Source organism: Babylonia areolata, chromosome 14, assembly GCF_041734735.1.
Source record: "Babylonia areolata isolate BAREFJ2019XMU chromosome 14, ASM4173473v1, whole genome shotgun sequence".
Lineage (NCBI taxonomy): Eukaryota > Metazoa > Mollusca > Gastropoda > Neogastropoda > Buccinidae > Babylonia > Babylonia areolata.
This window is the reverse complement of record NC_134889.1, coordinates 3,995,338-4,017,172: the sequence shown is the minus strand read 5'-3', so window position 1 is coordinate 4,017,172 and position 21,835 is coordinate 3,995,338. Positions and strand designations below refer to the sequence as shown.

General features: G+C 43.1%; 1 protein-coding gene and 1 long non-coding RNA gene across 2 annotated transcripts; one reads left to right on the top strand and one right to left on the bottom strand.

Annotated features, from left to right (window-relative positions):
* Positions 1 to 234: 234 nt before the first annotated feature.
* On the bottom strand, positions 235 to 11,250 carry LOC143289455 (uncharacterized). Its single transcript, XR_013056249.1, has 3 exons — positions 11,132 to 11,250; positions 7,113 to 7,210; positions 235 to 1,931 (listed from the first exon to the last, which is right to left on the bottom strand). It is a non-coding gene; the product is annotated as an uncharacterized LOC143289455 (long non-coding RNA).
* An 850-nt stretch (positions 11,251 to 12,100) lies between these two features.
* LOC143289742 (endoplasmic reticulum chaperone BiP-like) lies at positions 12,101 to 20,346 on the top strand. The gene is made up of 7 exons (XM_076598829.1): positions 12,101 to 12,255; positions 13,423 to 13,622; positions 14,456 to 14,932; positions 15,513 to 15,667; positions 16,678 to 16,913; positions 17,624 to 17,773; positions 18,930 to 20,346. The coding sequence occupies exons 2-7, from the start codon at positions 13,474 to 13,476 to the stop codon at positions 19,758 to 19,760; spliced, it is 1,998 nt and encodes a 665-aa protein (XP_076454944.1). The 5' UTR covers positions 12,101 to 12,255; positions 13,423 to 13,473; the 3' UTR covers positions 19,761 to 20,346.
* Positions 20,347 to 21,835: the final 1,489 nt, after the last annotated feature.

Sequence of the window (21,835 nt, the reverse complement as noted above, 5' to 3'; positions counted from 1 at the left end):
CACACACTTTCACTTACTTGTATGCGTACACAGTAATTCCCCCCCCCCCCCCACTCGATTTTTTCCTTCCCTCGTCAAATATCACTTACAGTGAAAAGACGTTAAACTAAAGAACGAACACACACAGACTTGTCACTCACACTTCATAGAATCTCTCAAAGAAACCTGACACAAAAGCTTGTTTTCTCTTTTCAGTTTATTTCCATTTTTTATTTCATGCATGCATTTGCACATTTGTTGCAACCGTCCTTCAGTGCACACACAAACAACTGCATATAAGCAAACAGTAGACACACAAGAGAACAGCTCGGTGAGGTAATATGATGGGCACAACAGCCAAGTGGTTTAAGACATTGGACTTTCAAGTTGAGTCTTTGGTTCGAGTCCCTGTCATGTGCCAGGTGGGGTAAGGGTGGACATGTTTCCTATCTCCCAGGTCAACAGACAAGCTGACATGCCAGCACATGAAACCCCCTATATATATGTATATATACATATATACACATGCAGATCAAATACACACACGAAAGATCCCATAAATCCATGCAAATGCAATGGAAACCAGAACATACCCAGCATGCACACCTCTGAAATCAGAGTATGGCTGCCTACATGCTAGGCTAAATACAGTCATACCCACAAACGCCTGCTTGCACATAAAAGTGAACACGGGGGGAAAGGCATCCCACAAATTCAGGAGTCATACAGACTCCACAAAAAGCTGACGACCACTTGGGAACTCGAAGTTTTCTTCTTCTGGAGCATGGTGAAATGATGTAGAATTCCTGGCAGTGTATAAAGCCCATGAACTGAGCACCAGAGCTGCTTTCTTGTATGTGCCTGTCCTTTTTTTTCTTTCTTTTTTTCACAATGAAAAACCACAACTATCATATATAAACCGCTGCATAACATCACTTTTTCCAAATGCATTTTTCTACCTGTTTATGGTGCACTTATGCCTAAAATGGGGACTTTCTGCTCTAGCCCGAAATGGCCATTGACAGCTGACTGATAGTGTATTTGTATTTCTCTTTTTATCACAACAGATTTCTCTGTGTGAAATTCGGGCTGCTCTCCCCAGGGAGAGCGCATTGCTACACTACAGCGCCACCCCTTTTTTTTTCCTGCGTGCAGTTTTATTTGTTTTTCCTATCGAAGTGGATTTTTCTACTGAATTTTGCCAGGAACAACCCTTTTGTTGCCGTGAGTTCTTTTACGTGAGCTAAGTGCATGCTGCACACGGGACCTCGGTTTATCGTCTCATCCGAATGACTAGCGTCCAGACCACCACTCAAGGTCTAGTGGAGGGGGAGAAAATGGCGGCGGCTGAGCTGTGATTCGAACCAGTGTGCTCAGCTTCTCTCGCTTCCTAGGCGGACGCGTTACCTCTAGGCCATCACTCCACCAGACGTCTTATTACCGAGTTGCCACGAAATTTTGGCTGAGAGGAAAAATGGATAGGCCTGGTTTGTACCAGTTTGACGTGGTACAGTACATGACACCAAAACATCTGTCGGTGTGTCCAAAGAGAGGCCAGTGTTAGACCCAGAATATTATGTTCCCAGCAAAATTTAAACCATCTCTCAAATCTTTTTTTTCATATATATATATATTTTTATATAATTTTTTTTAAAAACATTTTATGATAACATGCTTGTGGTCCTGAACTTTTTGGGAACCCTGTATTAACTGCTGGAACACAGGCCTTGCAGACCACAGGAAAAATCCTGCAGCTGGTCAAAGCAGTACAACTTACCATACACCTCACAGCAGTCTTCGTGGCTGTCATTTGGATGTGGAGACCCTGGGGAGTGGGCTGAGGAGGGGGTGTGTGGGGTGGGTGGGGTTGTCACATCACACAGTTTCCGGGCCAAGTCCTCTCCTCGTGCTCTTCTTCTTCTCCTCCTCTTCCAAGTCTGGCACTGTCGGGTCTGAAGGAACAAAGTGAACGTCAGTTCAGCTCAGCGAAATCCCGTGTAAAGAACGCTGGGTAAAATGTGTAAAGCAAGGCGCAATGTCTGAAAGAAGGAAGACTATCAGAGTGACAGTCCAGTACAGAACCCAAACAGAGGAGTCCGGAGGAGAAAAGCTATGGACATGCATGCACTTATGCATGCACATTCTCATTTTATTTTAAGTGAGCCTAAAGAAAATTTTCTGTTTTTGGTTGCAGCAGATAATAAAGTATTTTGAATTGAACTGAATTGAATGTGCACATGCTCACACAAAAATGTGAATGTGGAGAGAGTGATCAAGGGCGAGTGTGTGTGCGCACATGTGAGTATCCGTATCTGAGTGTCTGTGTCCCCTGCTTAAAAACAGTGAGGGAGGTATCTTAACATGGTGAACATTCAACGGATGTAATGGGGGTGTTGAGATTTACACACGGGGAAAACAGAACAATACACCAGGGGAAACCAGAGCAACACAGAGGGAAACCAACACACAGAGAGAGAAACCAGAGCAACAGAGGAACACACAGGGAAACCAGAGCAACACAGAGGGAAACGGAAACCAGAGCAACTCACAGACTGACAGGGGGAAACCAGAGCAACGCACAGAGGGAAACCTGCACAGGGAAACCTGAGCAACACACAGAGGGAGAACAGAGGACAGGGTGTCAGATACGGATCAGGGGATGATATACAGATCATCATGGAGTCTCTGTTCATGCTGTCTCATCATACACCCTGTACACACTGTTTTCTCCCTCAAAGCTGGCTGCCTATACGCAAGGGTAAAAACAGCCATACACATAAACGTCTGCTCGCAAAAACATGTGAATATGGGGGTTCAAATTGGGGGGCGGTAATGTAATGTAAACACACATAAGGAAACGCACACAAACACACACTCACTCACCCACTCATTTATACACATACACATTTTGAAAAATAAGTAATGTGTCATCATCTTCACTATCTATTGTTGATGTCTTCGCTAACTGCTACCCCACTGCCACAAGAACTGCTATCCCACTGCCACTAGAACTGCTACCCTGCTGTCACTGCTACCCCGCTGCCACTAGAACTGCTACTTCACTGCTACTGCTACCCCACTGCCACAGCTACCCCACTGCCACTAGAACTACTACCCCACTGCCACTAGAACTGCTACCCCACTGCCACTGGAACTGCTACTGCTACCCCACTGCCACTAGAACTGCGACCCCACTGCCACTAGAACTGCTACCCTACTGCCACGGCTACCCCACTGCCACTGGAACTGCTACCCCACTGCCACTAGAACTGCTACCCCACTGCCAAAGCTACCCCGCTGCCACTAGAACTGTTACACCGTGGCAACTGCTACCCCACTGCCACAAGAACTGCTACCCCACTGCCACAAGAACTGCTACCCCACTGCTACCCCACTGCCACAAGAACTGCTACCCCACTGCCACAAGAACTGCTACCCCACTGCCACAAGAACTGCTACCCCACTGCCACTAGAACTGCTTCCCCACTGCCACTGCTACCCCACTGCCACAAGAACTGCTACCCCACTGCCACAGCTACCCCACTGCCACAAGAACTGCTACCCCACTGCCACAAGAACTGCTACCCCACTGCCACAGCTACCCCACTGCCACAAGAACTGCTACCCCACTGCCACTAGAACTGCTTCCCCACTGCCACTGCTACCCCACTGCCACAAGAACTGCTACCCCACTGCCACAGCTACCCCACTGCCACTAGAACTACTACCCCACTGCCACTAGAACTACTACCCCACTGCCACTAGAACTACTACCCCACTGCCACTAGAACTACTACCCCACTGCCACTAGAACTACTACCCCACTGCTCCTAGAACTACTACCCCACTGCCACTAGAACTACTACCCCACTGCCACTAGAACTACTACCCTACTGCCACGGCTACCCCACTGCCACTGGAACTGCTACCCCACTGCCACTAGAACTGCTACCCCACTGCCAAAGCTACCCCGCTGCCACTAGAACTGTTACACCGTGGCAACTGCTACCCCACTGCCACAAGAACTGCTACCCCACTGCCACAAGAACTGCTACCCCACTGCTACCCCACTGCCACAAGAACTGCTACCCCACTGCCACAAGAACTGCTACCCCACTGCCACAAGAACTGCTACCCCACTGCCACTAGAACTGCTTCCCCACTGCCACTGCTACCCCACTGCCACAAGAACTGCTACCCCACTGCCACAGCTACCCCACTGCCACAAGAACTGCTACCCCACTGCCACAAGAACTGCTACCCCACTGCCACAGCTACCCCACTGCCACAAGAACTGCTACCCCACTGCCACTAGAACTGCTTCCCCACTGCCACTGCTACCCCACTGCCACAAGAACTGCTACCCCACTGCCACAGCTACCCCACTGCCACAAGAACTGCTACCCCACTGCCACAAGAACTGCTACCCCACTGCCACAAGAACTGCTACCCCACTGCCACAAGAACTGCTTCCCCACTGCCACAAGAACTGCTACCCCACTGCCACAGCTACCCCACTGCCACAAGAACTGCTACCCCACTGCCACTGCTACCCCACTGCCACAAGAACTGCTACCCCACTGCCACTGCTACCCCACTGCCACAAGAACTGCTACCCCACTGCCACAGCTACCCCACTGCCACAAGAACTGCTACCCCACTGCCACAGCTACCCCACTGCCACAAGAACTGCTACCCCACTGCCACAGCTACCCCACTGCCACAAGAACTGCTACCCCACTGCCACAGCTACCCCACTGCCACAAGAACTGCTACCCCACTGCCACTGCTACCCCACTGCCACAAGAACTGCTACCCCACTGCCACAGCTACCCCACTGCCACAAGAACTGCTTCCCCACTGCCACAAGAACTGCTTCCCCACTGCCAAAGCTACCCCACTGCCACAAGAACTGCTACCCCACTGCTACTGCTACCCCACTGCCACTAGAACTGCTACCCCACTGCCACTGGAACTGCGACCCCACTGCCACTAGAACTGCTACTGCTACCCCGCTGCCACTAGAACTGCTACACCGTGGCCACTGCTACGCCACTGCAACTAGAACTGCTACCCTGCTGTCACTGCTACCCCGCTGCCACTAGAACTGCTACTTCACTGCTACTGCTACCTCACTGCCACAGCTACGCCACTGCCACTGCAACCCCACTGCCACTGGAACTGCTACCCCACCACCACTGCTACCCCACTGCTACTAGATGCCACTAGAACTGCTGCCCCACTGCCACTAGAACTGCTGCCACACTGCCACTAGAACTGCTACCCCACTGCCACTAGAACTGCTACCCCACTGCCACTAGAACTGCTACCCCACTGCCACAGCTACCCCACTGCCACTGCTACCCCACTGCCACTAGAACTGCTACCCCACTGCCACTGCTACCCCACTGCCACTAGAACTGCTACCTCACTGCCACAGCTACCCCACTGCCACAAGAACTGCTACCCCATTGCCACTAGAACTGTTACCCCACCGCCACTAGAACTGCTACCCCACTGCCACAGCTACCCCACTGCCACTAGAACTGCTACCCCACTGCCACTAGAACTGCTACCCCACTGCCACTAGAACTGCTACCCTGCCATCACTGCTACCCCACTGCCACTAGAACTGTTACCCCACTGCCACTAGAACTGTTACCCCGCTGCCACTAGAACTGCTACCCCACTGCCACTGCTACCCCACTGCCACTAGAACTGCTACCCGACTTCCACTGCTTCTTTGTGGTTTTCTTCCTTTGTTCTATTGAATGGTACTGGTCAAGGGTTTTATCAAAACTCCAAAACTTTGCTAAACCCTGAAAGGAAAAGTTTTTTTTTTCCCCCAGCATTTTCCAGCCCTGGAAATGGTTCTCTCACTTCTACAAGACTTTTCTAGCCCTGGATATGGTTCTCTCATTTTCCCCAGAGTTTTTCAGTCCTGTAAATGGTTCTCATATTTTCCCCACTTTTCCAGTCCTGTAAATGGTTCTCATATTTTCCCCAGACTTTTCCAGTCCTGTAAATGGTTCTCATAGTTTTCCAAGACGTTTTTTGACTTCCTAAAAAGAGAAGTTCCTTAGATTCTGTACGACCCCAGTTTTATATACGACCTTTTTCAATGTTTGCGGTTGACCAAAGATTTGCAATGTGCAGAAGCATCATCTCTCATTCACTTAGAGGTGCCATGCCACCATGGTCTGCTAAAATAACAACAGAGATTAGCAACTGTTCCAATTAATGACAGAGATTAACAACTGTTCTGATTACATTTAAAACTGCTGCTATATCTGAGAGAGGGAGAACAGGGTGTCAGATACGGATCAGGGGATGATATACAGATCGTCATGGAGTCTCTGTTCATGTTGTCTCATCACACACCCTGTGCCCTCTCCACACTGTCTTCACAGTACAGTATCTCACTATCTGTATACGTCAACCAAGTCACAGTTCACACAGTAACATTCAACACAGGCTAAAACAGACAATGCGACTTTCTCCCGATTCTATACAACCTGAATCATCTGTACTGCTCTGGCAATGGCACTTGGAATAAGAGTTCTCATTACAACAGTGGGTTTTAACTACTAAAGCTCTCAACACCCTCCCCTCCACCGCCACCCCCTCCTCAACACCATGCATCCGCTCAAGTAGTTCTCTGCACAGGAATCCCACCAACACACCATTACATATGAACTACACACTGTACCTTAAGTAATGGATGAGTATCAAATCTGCCTGCAGTATTACTGCTTCCCCTATTTATTTGTATTGCCCCATTGGGTTCCCTTCTCAACCAGTTCCTCATCCAAGGGGTGCAATTTCCATGTTCACCACGTATGGATGGGCAAATTTATCTATCAACCCCTTGAAAATCAACCAACAAATTAAAATTGTGAAACTATCAATCCCTTAAAAATCAACCAATTCAGACTTCAAAACCTATCAATCCCTTAAAACCCAACCAACAATTCAGAACTGAGAATCTATCAATCCCTTATAAACGAACCAACAATTCAGAATGAAGAACCTATCACTGTATCAATCCCTTAAAAATCAACCAACAATTGAGAATTCAGCGATGAAGTCAATAGCAGTGAAGTCTGAGCTCATATCCTGTGCAATAGTATTACCTGTACTCTTTTCTCATGGTCCGCAGATGGCCAAAGGTTGGCAGCAATCAGAAGCGTCATCTCTCTTTCAGGTAAATGTCCCACTTCATCACGTTCTCCTGAAATAATGCCAGTCATGGATATTAACAACTGATCTGATATTTTAAATTTTTACAATGTCTGAGGTGAGGTGAGGTGAGGTGAGGTGAGGTGAGAGCAGAGAACAGAGTGTCAGATACGGATCAGGGGATGATATACAGATCATCACGGAGTCTCTGTTCACGTTGTCTCATCACACACCCTGTGCTCTCTACACACTGCTTTTATCACTGCTCACACCACAAGTACAACCCCAGACTTGCTCTTTACCATTCAACTTTTCCCCTGCCAGACATGCCAACCTTGGAATTTGACTATCAGCACTTCAGCTTCTGAAAAATCCAGAAGAAACCAAATTTATCAAGAACACCAGGCACATAATTATTAGATCAAAAACAAAATGAAGATTTACTAACACAATCTTTGACTTTGCTGATACGGACTATGAAAATAGGTTGCAAGCACTTCAGTTACCTAGTTTAGAATATAGAAGACTGTGTTGTGATTAAATAGAGATGTATAAAATGACTCATGGATTATATGACAGCAGAACTGTAAACTGTTTACATTGAATGAGAACAGTGCTACAAGAGGCCATTCCTACAAACTATTAAAAGTTTCAGTAAAAACTTCCAGATTTGCACATTTCTTTACTAACAGAGTAACAAATGTTTGGAATAATTTGCCACATGATGTTGTTTCCGCAGGAACAGTGAACAGGGTGTCAGATACGGATCAGGGGATGATATACTGATCATCATGAAGTCTCTGTTCACGTTGTCTCATCACACACCCTCTGCTCTCTCCGCACCGTCTTCATAATACACTGGTATATAGTTAGATAAACAGATAGATACATAGATAGATATAGATGTACAGATATAGATTAATCGGTAACAGTAAAATAGGATTCTCTACACTGTTCTCACAACACTGCAGAAGTTGGACATTTCCTTGTAAACTGTTTCAAAGTGAAGTTCTTTTGAATCTGCTCAGGCTCGGATTTCTTAACATCAAAGACATCACATTTTGTTTGTGAGAAGATTTTTTTCTCTCTCATTAACACAGTCTGTCAATAATTTGAATATTTACTCGGATGTCACCTAACCCATCACTGACCTTCTCAGAACCAAAAGTATGTGTCTGCAATTCACCACATTGTCTGTCAATGAATCTCAACTAACATTCACTGGATAACTCCTGATCCATTTGCTCAGAACCATGAGAATGTGCGTGGAAGATTCACCATACATTATGTCAATGTTCAGCAGGTGAATGCCAAGTTGTCCCTGGTTTATTTTCTCCTCTGAATCAAATAAAGCTTCAGACACTGATAAGGCCAGAGAGAGACAAAATCAATGCCTTTATTTACACGAAGGATTGCACTGGTTCATTATCAGTAAAAACCCTTTCTTGATTAAAAAAAATCTTAACTACTGACAAAAGTCCAAGCATGCCACAAACTATACATCTGCCAAAACTCAAGCTTTTTAAAAGTATTCCCAGTAAAGATATTCAATCTTATTTTAATACTTTTTTTTTAATGGAGTTGAACTGCAAACTTTGAAAAATGATAATGGTTGGAAATAATTTACTTTTCAACCAAACTTTCACTGAAAAAAAAAAAAAGAAAGAAAGAAAAAAAAGAAGAAAAGATAACCTGTTTAAGGACATCACAGTTTGAACCTCTCATTAATTAACCCTTTTCTTTGCACTGCCAATTTCATTTGAACTGATGGACAGAGGACTTTGTAGTATCTGTACCAAATTATAAAAACATTCATTGAAGCAAGGGTGGGAAGGGTGGAGGAGGAGGGGGGCGGGGAGGGGGGGGGGGGGTTGAGAGAGCGGAGAGCAGAGGGCAGGGTGTCAGATACGGATCAGGGGATGATATACAGATCATCATGGAGTCTCTGTTCATGTTGTCTCATCACACACCCTCTGCTCTCTCTGCAGTCTTCACAGTACACTGACATATCAGGTACACAACTCATCACAAACAGTTTCATCCAAAACATTGCAAAATAAACAGTGCAACACCAATCTGAAACTCAACACTATATTTTTACATCCTTAAATTCAAATTGACACCGGCCTTTTTTTTCTTTTTTGGTTGGTAATTAAAGAGAAAACCAAATGCCTACTATCAGATCAAATTAACATCTTTAAAACTGAATGCATAACCACCATTAAATCTGCAACAAACAGTTATTCTAGTATCTGACATTTGACTAGCCACTTCCAGCCACAAAAAAAAAAAGAAAAAAAAAGAAAAGCAAACTGTAACTTCAGGCCCTACAGACACACACCCAGCCAAACATTTGAGAAGTATCTTTATTCCAAACTTTTTTTCATTATCTTTTTCTCTGTGTGCAGTTTGTCTTGATTTTAGTTTGCAGCCAAAGACTCAATACTACAATAATGAATACTGTTACTGTGTTAGTAACAGTACACACACACACAAACACTAGCAAATTACTTTACTTAATAATATAGATCTGGTGAAAAAAAAAAGTCTGTTTTGTTTTGAGATGGACATTACAATTTTCCTGCCAAGTCAAAAGCTGTGGACAGTACTACGAGAGAAGAGGGGTAAGCAGAGTACAGGGTGTCAGATACGGATCAGGGGATGATATACAGATCATCATGGAGTCTCTGTTCATGTTGTCTCATCACACACCCTGTGCTCTCTCTGCAGTCTTCACAGTACACTGACATATCAGGTACACAACTCATCACAAACAGTTTCATCCAAAACATTGCAAAATAAACAGTGCAACACCAATCTGAAACTCAACACTATATTTTTACATCCTTAAATTCAAATTGACACCGGCCTTTTTTTTTCTTTTTTGGTTGGTAATTAAAGAGAAAACCAAATGCCTGCCATCAGATCAAATTAACATCTTTAAAACTGAATGCATAACCACCATTAAATCTGCAACAAATAGTTATTCTAGTATCTGACATTTGACTAGCCACTTCCAGCCACAAAAAAAAAGAAGCAAACTATAACTTCAGGCACTACAGACACACACCCAGCCAAACATTTGAGAAGTATCTTTATTCCAAACTTTTTTTCATTATCTTTTTCATTGTGTGCAGTTTGCCTTGATTTTACTTTGCAGCCAAAGACTCAATACTACAATAATGAATCCTTTTACAGTGTTAGTAACAGTAAACACACACAACACTGGCAAATTACTTTACTTAATAATATAGATCTGGTGAAAAAAATGTCTGTTTTGTTTTGAGATGGACATTACAATTTTCCTGCCAAGTCAAAAGCTGTGGACAGTACTACGTGGGAAGAGGGGTAAGCAGAGTACAGGGTGTCAGATACGGATCAGGGGATGATATACAGATCATCATGGAGTCTCTGTTCATGATGTCTCATCACACACCCTGTGCTCTCTTCACACTGTCTTTGACATCATCTGCACAACTTTCTACTTGCCATGCACCCACAAATCTACATATGAAAACAATGAAATGCTGTTTTACAGTACAAGTGAAAAAAAAAAACTATAATGATGACTTTAAGTTTATATATAAAGGTAATACGATGGTAATACCATATTCATAACTAGTTGCAAAATGGTAATAACAGAAATAACAATCATGATAATCAGTTGAAAAAATGCTGCTCCATTTCTGCGTAAGTTAGCTATTTATTTCAGTTACGAATAGAACTTTTTAAATACAATTTTATATCTAAAATTGACTGCAACCAACCAACAATAAAATACAAAGATGAAGTCCTATTTTAGCATCCTAAATTATTGCATCTATTTTACCGGCAATTTTTGCATGCATACATGTACCATTTGCAGATGGTGGATTTCAGTGGATTTCTACTCTTATTTTGTACGTTATTATTCTACTCAATTTCGATGCGGATTCAGTCACTGAAGTAACGTGCCATCAAACAAATGCCTCACACTGTAGGAATCTGCAAAGCATCATACAAATATTGATAATGCTGGAAGACGAGTCTCCGAAGACGTGAGTATTAATTTTTCTCTCGGCCATTGCAGAGACGCACGTGTTCAAATGGGACTGGAATGCGCATGTGCAAGCTGTAGAGGGGAGAGAAGGCACACAGCTTAAAAAGTACGGCAGTGTGCGTGTGTGTGTGTGTGTGTGTGTGTTACCGCCGACGGTACAGGCGCACTGCACTGCATGATCACTGAGTAGTTCCAGGACTCGACTGATATTTGTTACATGCACGGCCTAAAGACACCTAGTATTGGCCTACTAAGCTGAAAAGATTTACTGATTTTATTCGATCACTTGTTTCATCATCGATCACTAATTGTTTCATCAGTCGGTCTGATTCATATCAGAAATAAGATTGCTAGTGCTCCATTCATTCTTTTCATATTAATTTTTATTCTTAACATTTATTTTCGCTTTATCTACCTATAAATTAAATCCTCCTTTTTGTTAGTAATTTATAAACTGCTTGCAAATTTATTTGTCTGTTCATCATTTGATTTATTTTAACCTATTCGTTCGCAGTTTGTTTGTAATGATCTATCTCTTGGAAAAAAAAAAATAATAAAAGATCAGATTTTTGCGGGAATCACTTTCGCCGTTTCCATGTAAATTACAACTTACATATTTTTTTCTTCCAACAGTTAATTCCCTTTCTACTCATTATCCTTGACATGAAAAGAAAGAGAGGGGATAAAGCGGAAAAAGAAAGAGTACTGGTTTACTACTATTATGGAACGGAATCGATAAAACTTGAAGAACCACTAACCCGTGACCACGGGCAAAAGTCAACGTGTCTGCAGACTACCGTGCCAAAAATAGAATTACACAGTGTACGTGAACCAATCATCGTCTTCCTAGTATGCTAACGACAACCAATCACATTTGCACACGCAGCAAGAACGGGAAGGAAATGCGCGTGTGAAAAGCATGGCATATATTTAGAAGAACCGACAGGCGAACGGTTGTTTCACTTTAGTCACAGTTGAGCTGCGAAGGATCTGTTTGATCTATAGTCATCAGAGAAAATTTTTAGTTATTTACAAGTACCGGCAAAGGGTTTCTAAAGGTAAGTAATCGACTGCTTCTACGTTTATCTAGATTAAAAAGAAAAAGGTAAAGTCTTATCGCTTGCAGCAGACGACAGCGTGAACATGTGACAGTTGATCGGTTGATCGGCTGGTAAAAAACGGTGTGATTTGACAAGAAAAGCGCTCTTCTTACCGCTTTTCATGTGCGATTAGTTGGAAATGTTCAGGTTGTGATTGATATAGACTCATCTTATTTATGCTGGAATATTATCGAAATATGAGTAAGTAACGTTTTTTTTTTGTTTTTTGTAAGGGAAGATTTGACAGAGTTCGTTTTCGTTGGCGTTGATGTGAGGAAAAACCACGCCCACATAGGTTTTTCTTCACATTTTTACCCCAAGAACAAAGTCAAACCAGTAAAACCCGAAGACATCGGTTGATAGCAAGACCAAACAGAAAAGACATTGATTGTGAATCGATAAATCATAAAGGGGTGATTTAGGAAGGTCTGTAAAAATCGATCGCAGTTCTTTGGTCAACACGTGGGTTGCATCACTGGTCACGCCCAACCAATTCACACAGCTCGCCCACGGCTGGATGACTAAATTGTATTGCTGACGTGTACTTTAACAGCCAAGTTAACGATTAACGAAGCAGTTAAAACAACAGCAACCACAGGTCTTTCTATGGTGTATATTCACATTAGTTACAATAGATTATTACAAAAGTTGTTCACAAAACAGCAAGTATAATTATATTTCTTCAGGAATAAATACTGATAAGGAAACATATAGGAACTTTGTTATAAATGGAGGTTTGTTGAGAAAGAACAACTGTGAAACCGAAACTTTGCATTCAACAGAATTTTTTCAGTGAAGTGAAACTGGAACTGGAAGTACTAGTTTCATATTTATAATCATGAACTGGTTTCTCCAGGGACTGTAAGTTTCAGACTGTTTCAGGACTGATCCATATATATTACCACATCAGCATTAACCCACCCACCCCTGCCCCCATGCACACGCGCGCGCGCGCACACACACACACACACACACATGCACACATACACTACATGTATACACATGTACATGATGCAAGTCTGCATTTGGCTGGTTGGTTGGTTTTGTCATTGGGGTTTTTTTTTGTAATACTATCATTTATTTAACTTCATATGAATTATTTTACAATCATGTTTCTGTTTTCAGGTTGTCTGAAAGGAAACCCCCCCAAAAAATCACACAGAAAAAGCTCTCAGAATGAAGCGGTTTGTGTTGCCCTTCTGCTTTGTGGTGCTGTTGTGCACTGCCTGGCATGTTCAAGCTGACAGTGATGATGATGGTGGCAAGAAAAAGGAAAAGGAGGTTGGAACAGTCATCGGTATCGACTTGGGCACCACCTATTCCTGGTGATTTTTTTTTTTTCTTAACGTATATTTCTTTGGCAATTAATAGAAATTTAGTGGCATTGACTGAGTTCTAAGTTAAATGTGTCACTGTCAGAAAAATAATGAAATGACTCAGCGATTGTACAGTTAAGTTGATGAGTTCATTTTGTACAGTAGGTTTTAGTAAACTTGTTGAGTTCATTTTGTACAAAACGTTCAGCGAAACAAAGATTTTATCTTGGGCCAAATCTTTTTATATTCATAAAAAAAAGAATATTTTAAAAATTTTGCATTTTAATCTGTTCAGGAGAAAGTTATTTTTGTTTGGAGAAGTAAAGCTAAAATTTGTTTGGGATCTATGCCAAATCAGATTTATTTGAAACGATTAAGTTTTTCTTTATATTTTATTTCTCTTGTAGTTGTACACTCTTACAAACACACATGTCAAATGCATATGTGTGCAGGTATGCACACACACACACATCCCACACACACTCACACACACACACACACACACACACACACACACACACACATTCCTTCCATTCAAGTTAGAAAAGCCAGTTGTCTTAGTTTACAAAAAAATAAAGATAAATCCCTTGCAGATTATGGTCCTTGTGGTCCTCAGTGTTTCACTAATCACATAGAGAGGGGGTAGGGACTGGGAGAGTCTGCATACTTTGCACACAGTAATCCTTATATGACACTGACTGATCTCCCACCAAAATTGTTTTTTACATGATAATCCCTATTTGACACTAACTGATCTTACACCAACATTTACTTTATTATACTTTATGACCACTGCTTACCTTGAAAACACAGCAATTAGAACTCCCAAACCATTGTTTCAGTGTGGGAGTGTTCAAGAACGGCCGTGTGGAGATCATAGCCAACGACCAGGGAAACCGCATCACTCCGTCCTACGTGGCCTTCACCGAAGATCAGCGACTCATCGGAGACGCGGCCAAAAACCAGCTGACCTCCAACCCGGAGAACACCATCTTTGATGTCAAGCGCATGATTGGTCGCACCTGGGACGACAAAGCGGTGCAGCACGACATCAAGTACTACCCCTTCAAGGTGATCAACAAGAACAACAAGCCCCACGTGCAGGCCAAGGTGAGCGGAGAGACCAAGACTTACGCCCCCGAAGAGATCTCAGCCATGGTGCTGGGCAAGATGAAGGAGATAGCGGAGGCATACCTGGGCAAGAAGATCACCAACGCTGTGGTTACGGTGCCAGCCTACTTCAACGATGCCCAGCGGCAGGCCACCAAGGATGCCGGCACCATTGCCAAGCTCAACGTCATGAGAATCATCAACGAGCCGTCAGTATTCTTTTCGTCATTTTCATTATCCTCCATGCAGTTATTCTTTTGGTTAAAAGATGTATGTATACAGGTGTGTGTTTAACCTGTTTGGGGTGTTAAAAATATTTTTAAGTCTGCACCATGAACAATAACCTTTGTATTTTTTTAATTTTATTTTATAGTCACAAAATATCATACACAGATGTTGTAGGTGGGGATCTGTAGGGGAGAAAAAAAAAATCAGACTTCTATTTCTGTTTACTTTTTAGTTTATAATATTTCATAACATTTCATTTAGCAGAATAGCTGTAAAGAACTAACAACAGAAGAGTAAAAGTACTTAACATAAATTTGAAGTGTAGTTTATGGGTTGCAGTCTTGAGTTCTTTGATGAACTGAAGTATAATTTGTTTTGAGTATAATTGCATCTTGTTTAGTACTTCACTCTGGTAACAGAAAATATCATCTATGCCTTTAGGAATAAAACTTGATGCAGTTGAGAAGAAAGAGAGAGAGAGAGAAAATGAGAAGGAGAGAAGAAAAAAAAAAGCGACCAAGAGCAACATGGTAAACCAACGTTGCATTGATCCATTTTCAGAACTGCTGCCGCCATTGCCTATGGGTTGGACAAGCGTGATGGAGAGAAGAACATTCTGGTGTTTGATCTGGGCGGTGGAACCTTCGACGTGTCACTGCTCACCATCGACAACGGCGTCTTTGAGGTGGTGTCCACCAACGGAGACACTCATCTTGGTAAGGCAGATTTTTTCTTTATTTCATTTTTTAATTTAATATTTCTAACACATAATGATAACAATGGACATGATATAAGATACAGAATAGAAGAACATTTTATATATATATATATATATATAACAACAAACTAACTAGTCAGCTGGTGAAATTACAAAAGACTGCCAGTTGGGCTCCTAATTAAACTCTGAACTGTTTCAAATACAAGTTGATTGTCATATGTAAAATGTTTACAATGGAAACAAATGGAACTGCAGATTTTCACAGATGTTCACATTCATAGATAATAAGCATTGGAGTAATTACTTAAACACAAATGCATTTCGTATACAAGTGGGACTCTTCTTCTTCTTCTTCTTTGTTCACTCGTATGTACACGAGTGGGCTTTTACGTGTATGACCATTTTTACCCCGCCATATAGGCAGCCATACTCCGTTTTCGGGGGTGTGCATGCTGGGTATGTTCTTGTTTCCATAACCCACCGAACGCTGACATGGATTACAGGATCTTTAACGTGCGTATTTGATCTTCTGCTTGCATATACACACGAAGGGGGTTCAGGCACTAGCAGGTCTGCACATACGTTGACCTGGGAGATCGTAAAAATCTCCACCCTTTACCCACCAGGCGCCGTCACCGTGATTCGAACCTGGGACCCTCAGATTGACAGTCCAACGCTTTAACCACTCGGCTATTGCGCCCGTCCGAGTGGGACTCAATTACACTGTGATATGTCGACAAATAAACTTCAGTTCCATCACACAGTGTTCACCCGTGGAAGATACGGTATCGTGCCTCAAGGACAGGATGTTTAAAAAAAAAAAAAAAATCATTTCCACAATTTCTGCATACAGACTTAATGTGTGGATTGTGAAATAAAGAGCTGTATCAAACATTATCCAAAAGAAAAGAAAAAACTCATCTATCATTAGTCAGGCAGCCAAGTGGAGGTGAGAAACTATTCCAAGAACAATGGTTTATATGGTGCCCCATGTGTTCTGAAAATCAGGTGGCGAGGACTTTGACCAGCGGGTGATGGAGCACTTCATCAAGCTGTACAAGAAGAAGAAGGGCAAGGACATCCGCAAGGACAACCGGGCGGTGCAGAAGCTGCGGCGCGAGGTGGAGAAGGCCAAGCGGGCCCTCTCCTCACAGCACCAGGTGCGCGTGGAGGTCGAGTCCCTCTTCGACGGCGAGGACTTCTCCGAGCAGCTCACCCGGGCCAAGTTTGAGGAGCTCAACATGGTACGTGTGTTGTGTGTGTGTGTGTGAGGGGGGAGGGGGGGGGAGGTTGTGGAGGCAGGAAAAGGTTGGTGGTGGAGGGATGTAGCACTCTTTCATTCTTCATTTATTGTTTGTTTGTTTTTTTGTTTTGTTTTGTTTTTTTGCCCCTCAAGGCCTAACTAAGTGCGCTGGGTTACGCTGCTGGTCAGGCATCTGCTCAGCAGATGTGGTGTAGCATATACGGATTTGTCCAAATGCAGTGACACCTGTTTGGAACTGAACTGAACTGAACTCTGCAATCATTACCATTTCTTCTCTCTGAGCTATCTGTATGTTTGACTCCATGGGAGAGTTTCCTCCACAGATTTTTCAATATTGGCATTTTGGTGATTTCCAAGAAAGAAGAAAATAAATCCCTCTCCATGTTTCACTCTGGGGTGTTTTGGTGCTTCAAGCAGGCTCTGGGGGTGGGGGTGGGGGGGGTGCCCGTCAGTGTTACAGAAATAAGTCACTCCCACCCATGTGACTCGAGTCTGTTTTTCTTCCATTGTTCGTTTTTTGGGGGGTTTTTTCATCAGTGAAGGGTTGAAGTGTCTGGGTTGGAAGGGTCAAGATACGAATGGTTTGAAAATGTAAAAGATATAAATTGGAAATGACGGGCGCAATAGCCGAATGGTTGTGCCTGTCAGAGGTGAAACAAATGCGATGTTTGTGTGTGTGTGTGCTTTCAGGACCTGTTCCGCTCCACCGTGAAGCCAGTCAAGCAGGTGTTGGAAGACGCGGACCTGAAGAAAGAGGAGGTGGACGAGATCGTGCTGGTGGGGGGGTCCACTCGCATTCCCAAGGTGCAACAGCTGGTGAAGGAATTCTTCAATGGAAAGGTACATGTTTTGTGTATTGTGTTGTGTTGTATTACAACAGATTTCTTTGTGTGAAATTCACTATGTTTTATGGACATTGTGAAAAAAACATAACTGAGTGAATGAAAAATATTCTGGAAAGATGAAAAAAGGAAATGTACGCACCTCTGTTTTCAGCTTCCTCCGTCTCTCCAGTGCTGTGCTGATTTTGGTCGACATATGTATTATGAGTTTGAAATAATGAACATTTAACTCACTCAGTACGGCCAGTCCTCTCTTCTACTCTACACAGACCCCTCGGATGTCCAGTGGGTGTCTGAATGACCCAAAATTTAGCTTCCATCGTCAGCATTGTAGAATTCTTTGTCAACATTCACCTCTTCAGTATAAGAGCATTCCGCTTGCAATATTTTGATGTTGGTAACTGGGGTGAAACGCTGTTTACATCGTCTTTCGCCGTTCGTATGGAGAGAGTTAAATGTTGAACAACAAGGTAGTAAAGTCTTCAAGATTGCATGTGAGGAACAGTGCCTTACCAGCTGATTTTCCATTTGATATTTATGTTATAAAATTATCAAGTAAATGACTTTTGAAACAGATGAAAGCCATCTATATACTATTAATACAGACATACAAACTTAATCAGAGATTGAAGAGAGAGCATATGTGTCTGCATGTATTTCAAGGATTTAGACACACTTTAAGTTTTCAGTTTTCATTATAAGCTTGATTTTTAAAGAATCTTTTTAATGTTTTTTTTTTTAAGGCTAACTTTCTGTGAAGGGTAGTGTGAGAAAGTGACATTGACAGAGTTGATTCAGTTACAGCTACAAATCTATGTTGTATGTAGTGTGGAAGTGTAGGCTCATAGTGATAGTTGCAAGTCTGTGTTGTCTGTAGTATGGAAGTGTAGGTTAATAGCTTCAAATCTGTGTTGTCTGTAGTATGGAAGTGCAGGTTAATAGCTACAAGTCTGTATTGTCTGTAATATGGAACTGCAGGTTAATAGCTACAAGTATGTATTGTCTGTAGCATGGAAGTGCAGGCTAATAGCTACAAGTCTGTATTGTCTGTAATATGGAAGTGCAGGTTAATAGCTGCAAGTCTGTGTGGTATGACAGTGAAGCATAACAGCTACACAACTGGTGACCTATGTCTTTCTCTCTCTGTGTATCAGGAGCCAAACCGTGGCATCAACCCTGACGAGGCGGTGGCCTTTGGTGCGGCGGTGCAGGCGGGCGTGCTGGGTGGGGAGGAGGACACTGGGGACCTGGTGCTGCTGGACGTCAACCCCCTGACCATGGGCATCGAGACCGTGGGCGGGGTCATGACCAAGCTGATCCCCCGCAACACCGTCGTCCCCACCAAGAAGTCGCAGATCTTCTCCACGGCCGCCGACAACCAGCCCACCGTCACCATCCAGGTTTTCGAGGGGGAGCGCTCCATGACCAAGGACAACCACCTGCTGGGCAAGTTCGACCTCACCGGCATCCCCGCCGCGCCCCGTGGCGTGCCTCAGATTGAGGTCACCTTCGAGATCGACGTCAACGGCATCCTGCGGGTGTCAGCCGAGGACAAGGGCACAGGGAACAAGAACGACATCGTCATCCAGAACGACCACAACCGCCTGTCCCCGGAGGACATTGAGCGCATGATCAACGACGCGGAGAAGTACGCCGACGAGGACAAGAAATGGAAGGACCGCGTGGACGCCAAGAACGAGCTGGAGAGCTACGCCTACTCTGTGAAGAACCAGATCAACGACAAGGAGAAGCTGGGCTCCAAGCTGAGCGCAGAGGACAAGGAGAAGGTGACGGACACCCTGGACGAGGCCATCTCCTGGCTGGAGAGTCACCAGGAGTCCGACACTGAGGAGTACCAGGAGAAGAAGAAGGAGGTGGAGGGCATCGTGCAGCCCATCATCTCCAAGGTGTACGGTGCCGGAGGGGCCCCACCTCCAGCCGGCGGGGAGGAGGAGGAGGAGGATGCTGAGAGGGACGAGTTATGAGAGTGCTCTGCCCTTAGTCAACTTGCTAAAAAAAAAAAAAAAAAAAAAAAAAAAAAAAATTCCAAATTGTCCTGTGATTTTGTGACATTTCAAAGTGTGTGACGGTTGTGTCTGTTGGTGGTTGTGTTTCCATGGTCATTTCACTTCTTCCCACCTCATTGTGTGTAAAAGCCAGCGTGTCTGAACACAGCGTAAATGAAAGAAAACTTTGATGTTGAAAACAAAAAACTTTGCCGTGTTGGCAAATACAACTTCAGGAAATCTTTGGTTTGCATAATGATGAAGAAGGGCGCTTTGTGGACGAATGTTTGAGTCGAACAAATGTGTGTATTTGTTTGATGTAAATACTTATACCATCTGTACAGATCTCATAACTTACTATATCAAGTGGTCGTATGTCCGAAAGTCTGATGCTTGTTGATCTAATGACCAGGTGTGTATGTGGAGCGTTTGAACTGTGTTAAGGTTGATGATGATCATTATTTTAAGAGTATACATTTCCAGAATATCTGATGTGTGAACAATGCATGGCAGCATGAGCAAATGTTGTGAAAACTTGTTCTGAATAAATCTGGTCGTAAGTTTATATGATTATTGTGATGGTCTTCAGAAGTGTGCAACAGGATTTTACATTTCATTCACCTTGCTTTCCACAAAATGCACATGTACATACAAACACACAATTGCACATAAAGATTTGTATGCACATGCACACACACACACACACTTGCAAGCATGCACACACTTGCATGCATACACATACACCTGCACACATCCACATACATAAGCATACATATTACATACACACACACACTGGAATACATGTACTTACATACATTTGCATACATGCACACACCCACTCATACAAACACTCTTACAAGTCACATAAGTCACTTATGTAAACAACACTTTCAACAAGATACAGAAACAAACACACAAACAGCAAAACAATCGGGTAATTCAAAATCATAATCTTTATTTACAGGTAACGTCTTTAACCACAGACAGAAAGCAAATATCCACTCAAAACTTACGTTCACACTTTCCTTTCACCACAATCACATGTCGGTGCTGTTTTGTGACACACCTCCAAAAACAGATTATTGACCTTTCACAAAACACAGAATGTATGTACGTCACTCACCGATACAAGAGTATAACAATGAGCATTGTAAATACATAAACAGTGGTTCAAAAAAAAAAAAAAAAGGTAACCAATTCATGAGCTTTGACAAAAAAATCGTATCACCATCCTTCATGAGCTAAGACAAAAGAACATTTCTGGAGGAAAAATCACCCTTCCTTCTAAAAGAGTTTCTGTTTTTCTCTCAACACAAAACAGCAATAATTCTACGCTTTATTTTTCAACGAATGGGCTGCACTGGGGGCTCGGAACGAGACTTTAACTCTCTCCATACGAACAGCGAAAAAGACGACGTTAACAGCGTTTCACCCTCATTACCGTCATCAAAATAAAGCAAGCAGAAGGCTCTTATACTGAAGAGGTGAATGTTGACAAAGAATACCACAATTCTGACAATGGAAGCTAAAGGTTGGGTCATTCAGACACCCACTGGACATCCGAGGGGTCTGTGTAGAGGAGAAGAGAGGACTGGCCGTACTGAGTGAGTTAAATTCACACAGATCCTCAAAAAAACCTACCACATGTAAAGCTGCAACCGGCAGTCACTTGTCCAGCATCAACACTGCTTGTACACATGTATGTAATTCATACACAACCACAAACAGGTTAGTTCTCGTTTAGCCAAGGCACGAGGAGTCCACAAGAAACTGCAGGATTCACAAGAAGTTAGAACCACTTGGATGCTTGCAAATTTTTTTTCCCTTGGGAGCATGGCAAAACAATGCTGAATTTTCGGAAAACAGCATTGTGTATAGTCAATATAATGAACACAAGTCATAACCAGAGGCGTTTCCTTGCATGTGCACCAAAGCCATCATTAGTAAACCAGTGAATAACGGTCAAATTCTGGCTGCAAAATCGATTTTTCATTCATATTTTTCAGTTTGTTCATGATGTACCTATACACGAAACTCTGTATCAGCGACACAAA

Bases quoted from the DNA above. Each gene is read 5' to 3' on its own strand.
- LOC143289742 (XM_076598829.1), top strand. From the start codon at position 13,474: ATGAAGCGGTTTGTGTTGCCCTTCTGCTTTGTGGTGCTGTTGTGCACT. The intron at 13,623-14,455 runs GTGATTTTTTTT...CCATTGTTTCAG, and splicing joins TTGGGCACCACCTATTCCTG to TGTGGGAGTGTTCAAGAACG. The intron at 17,774-18,929 runs GTACATGTTTTG...TCTGTGTATCAG, and splicing joins AGGAATTCTTCAATGGAAAG to GAGCCAAACCGTGGCATCAA.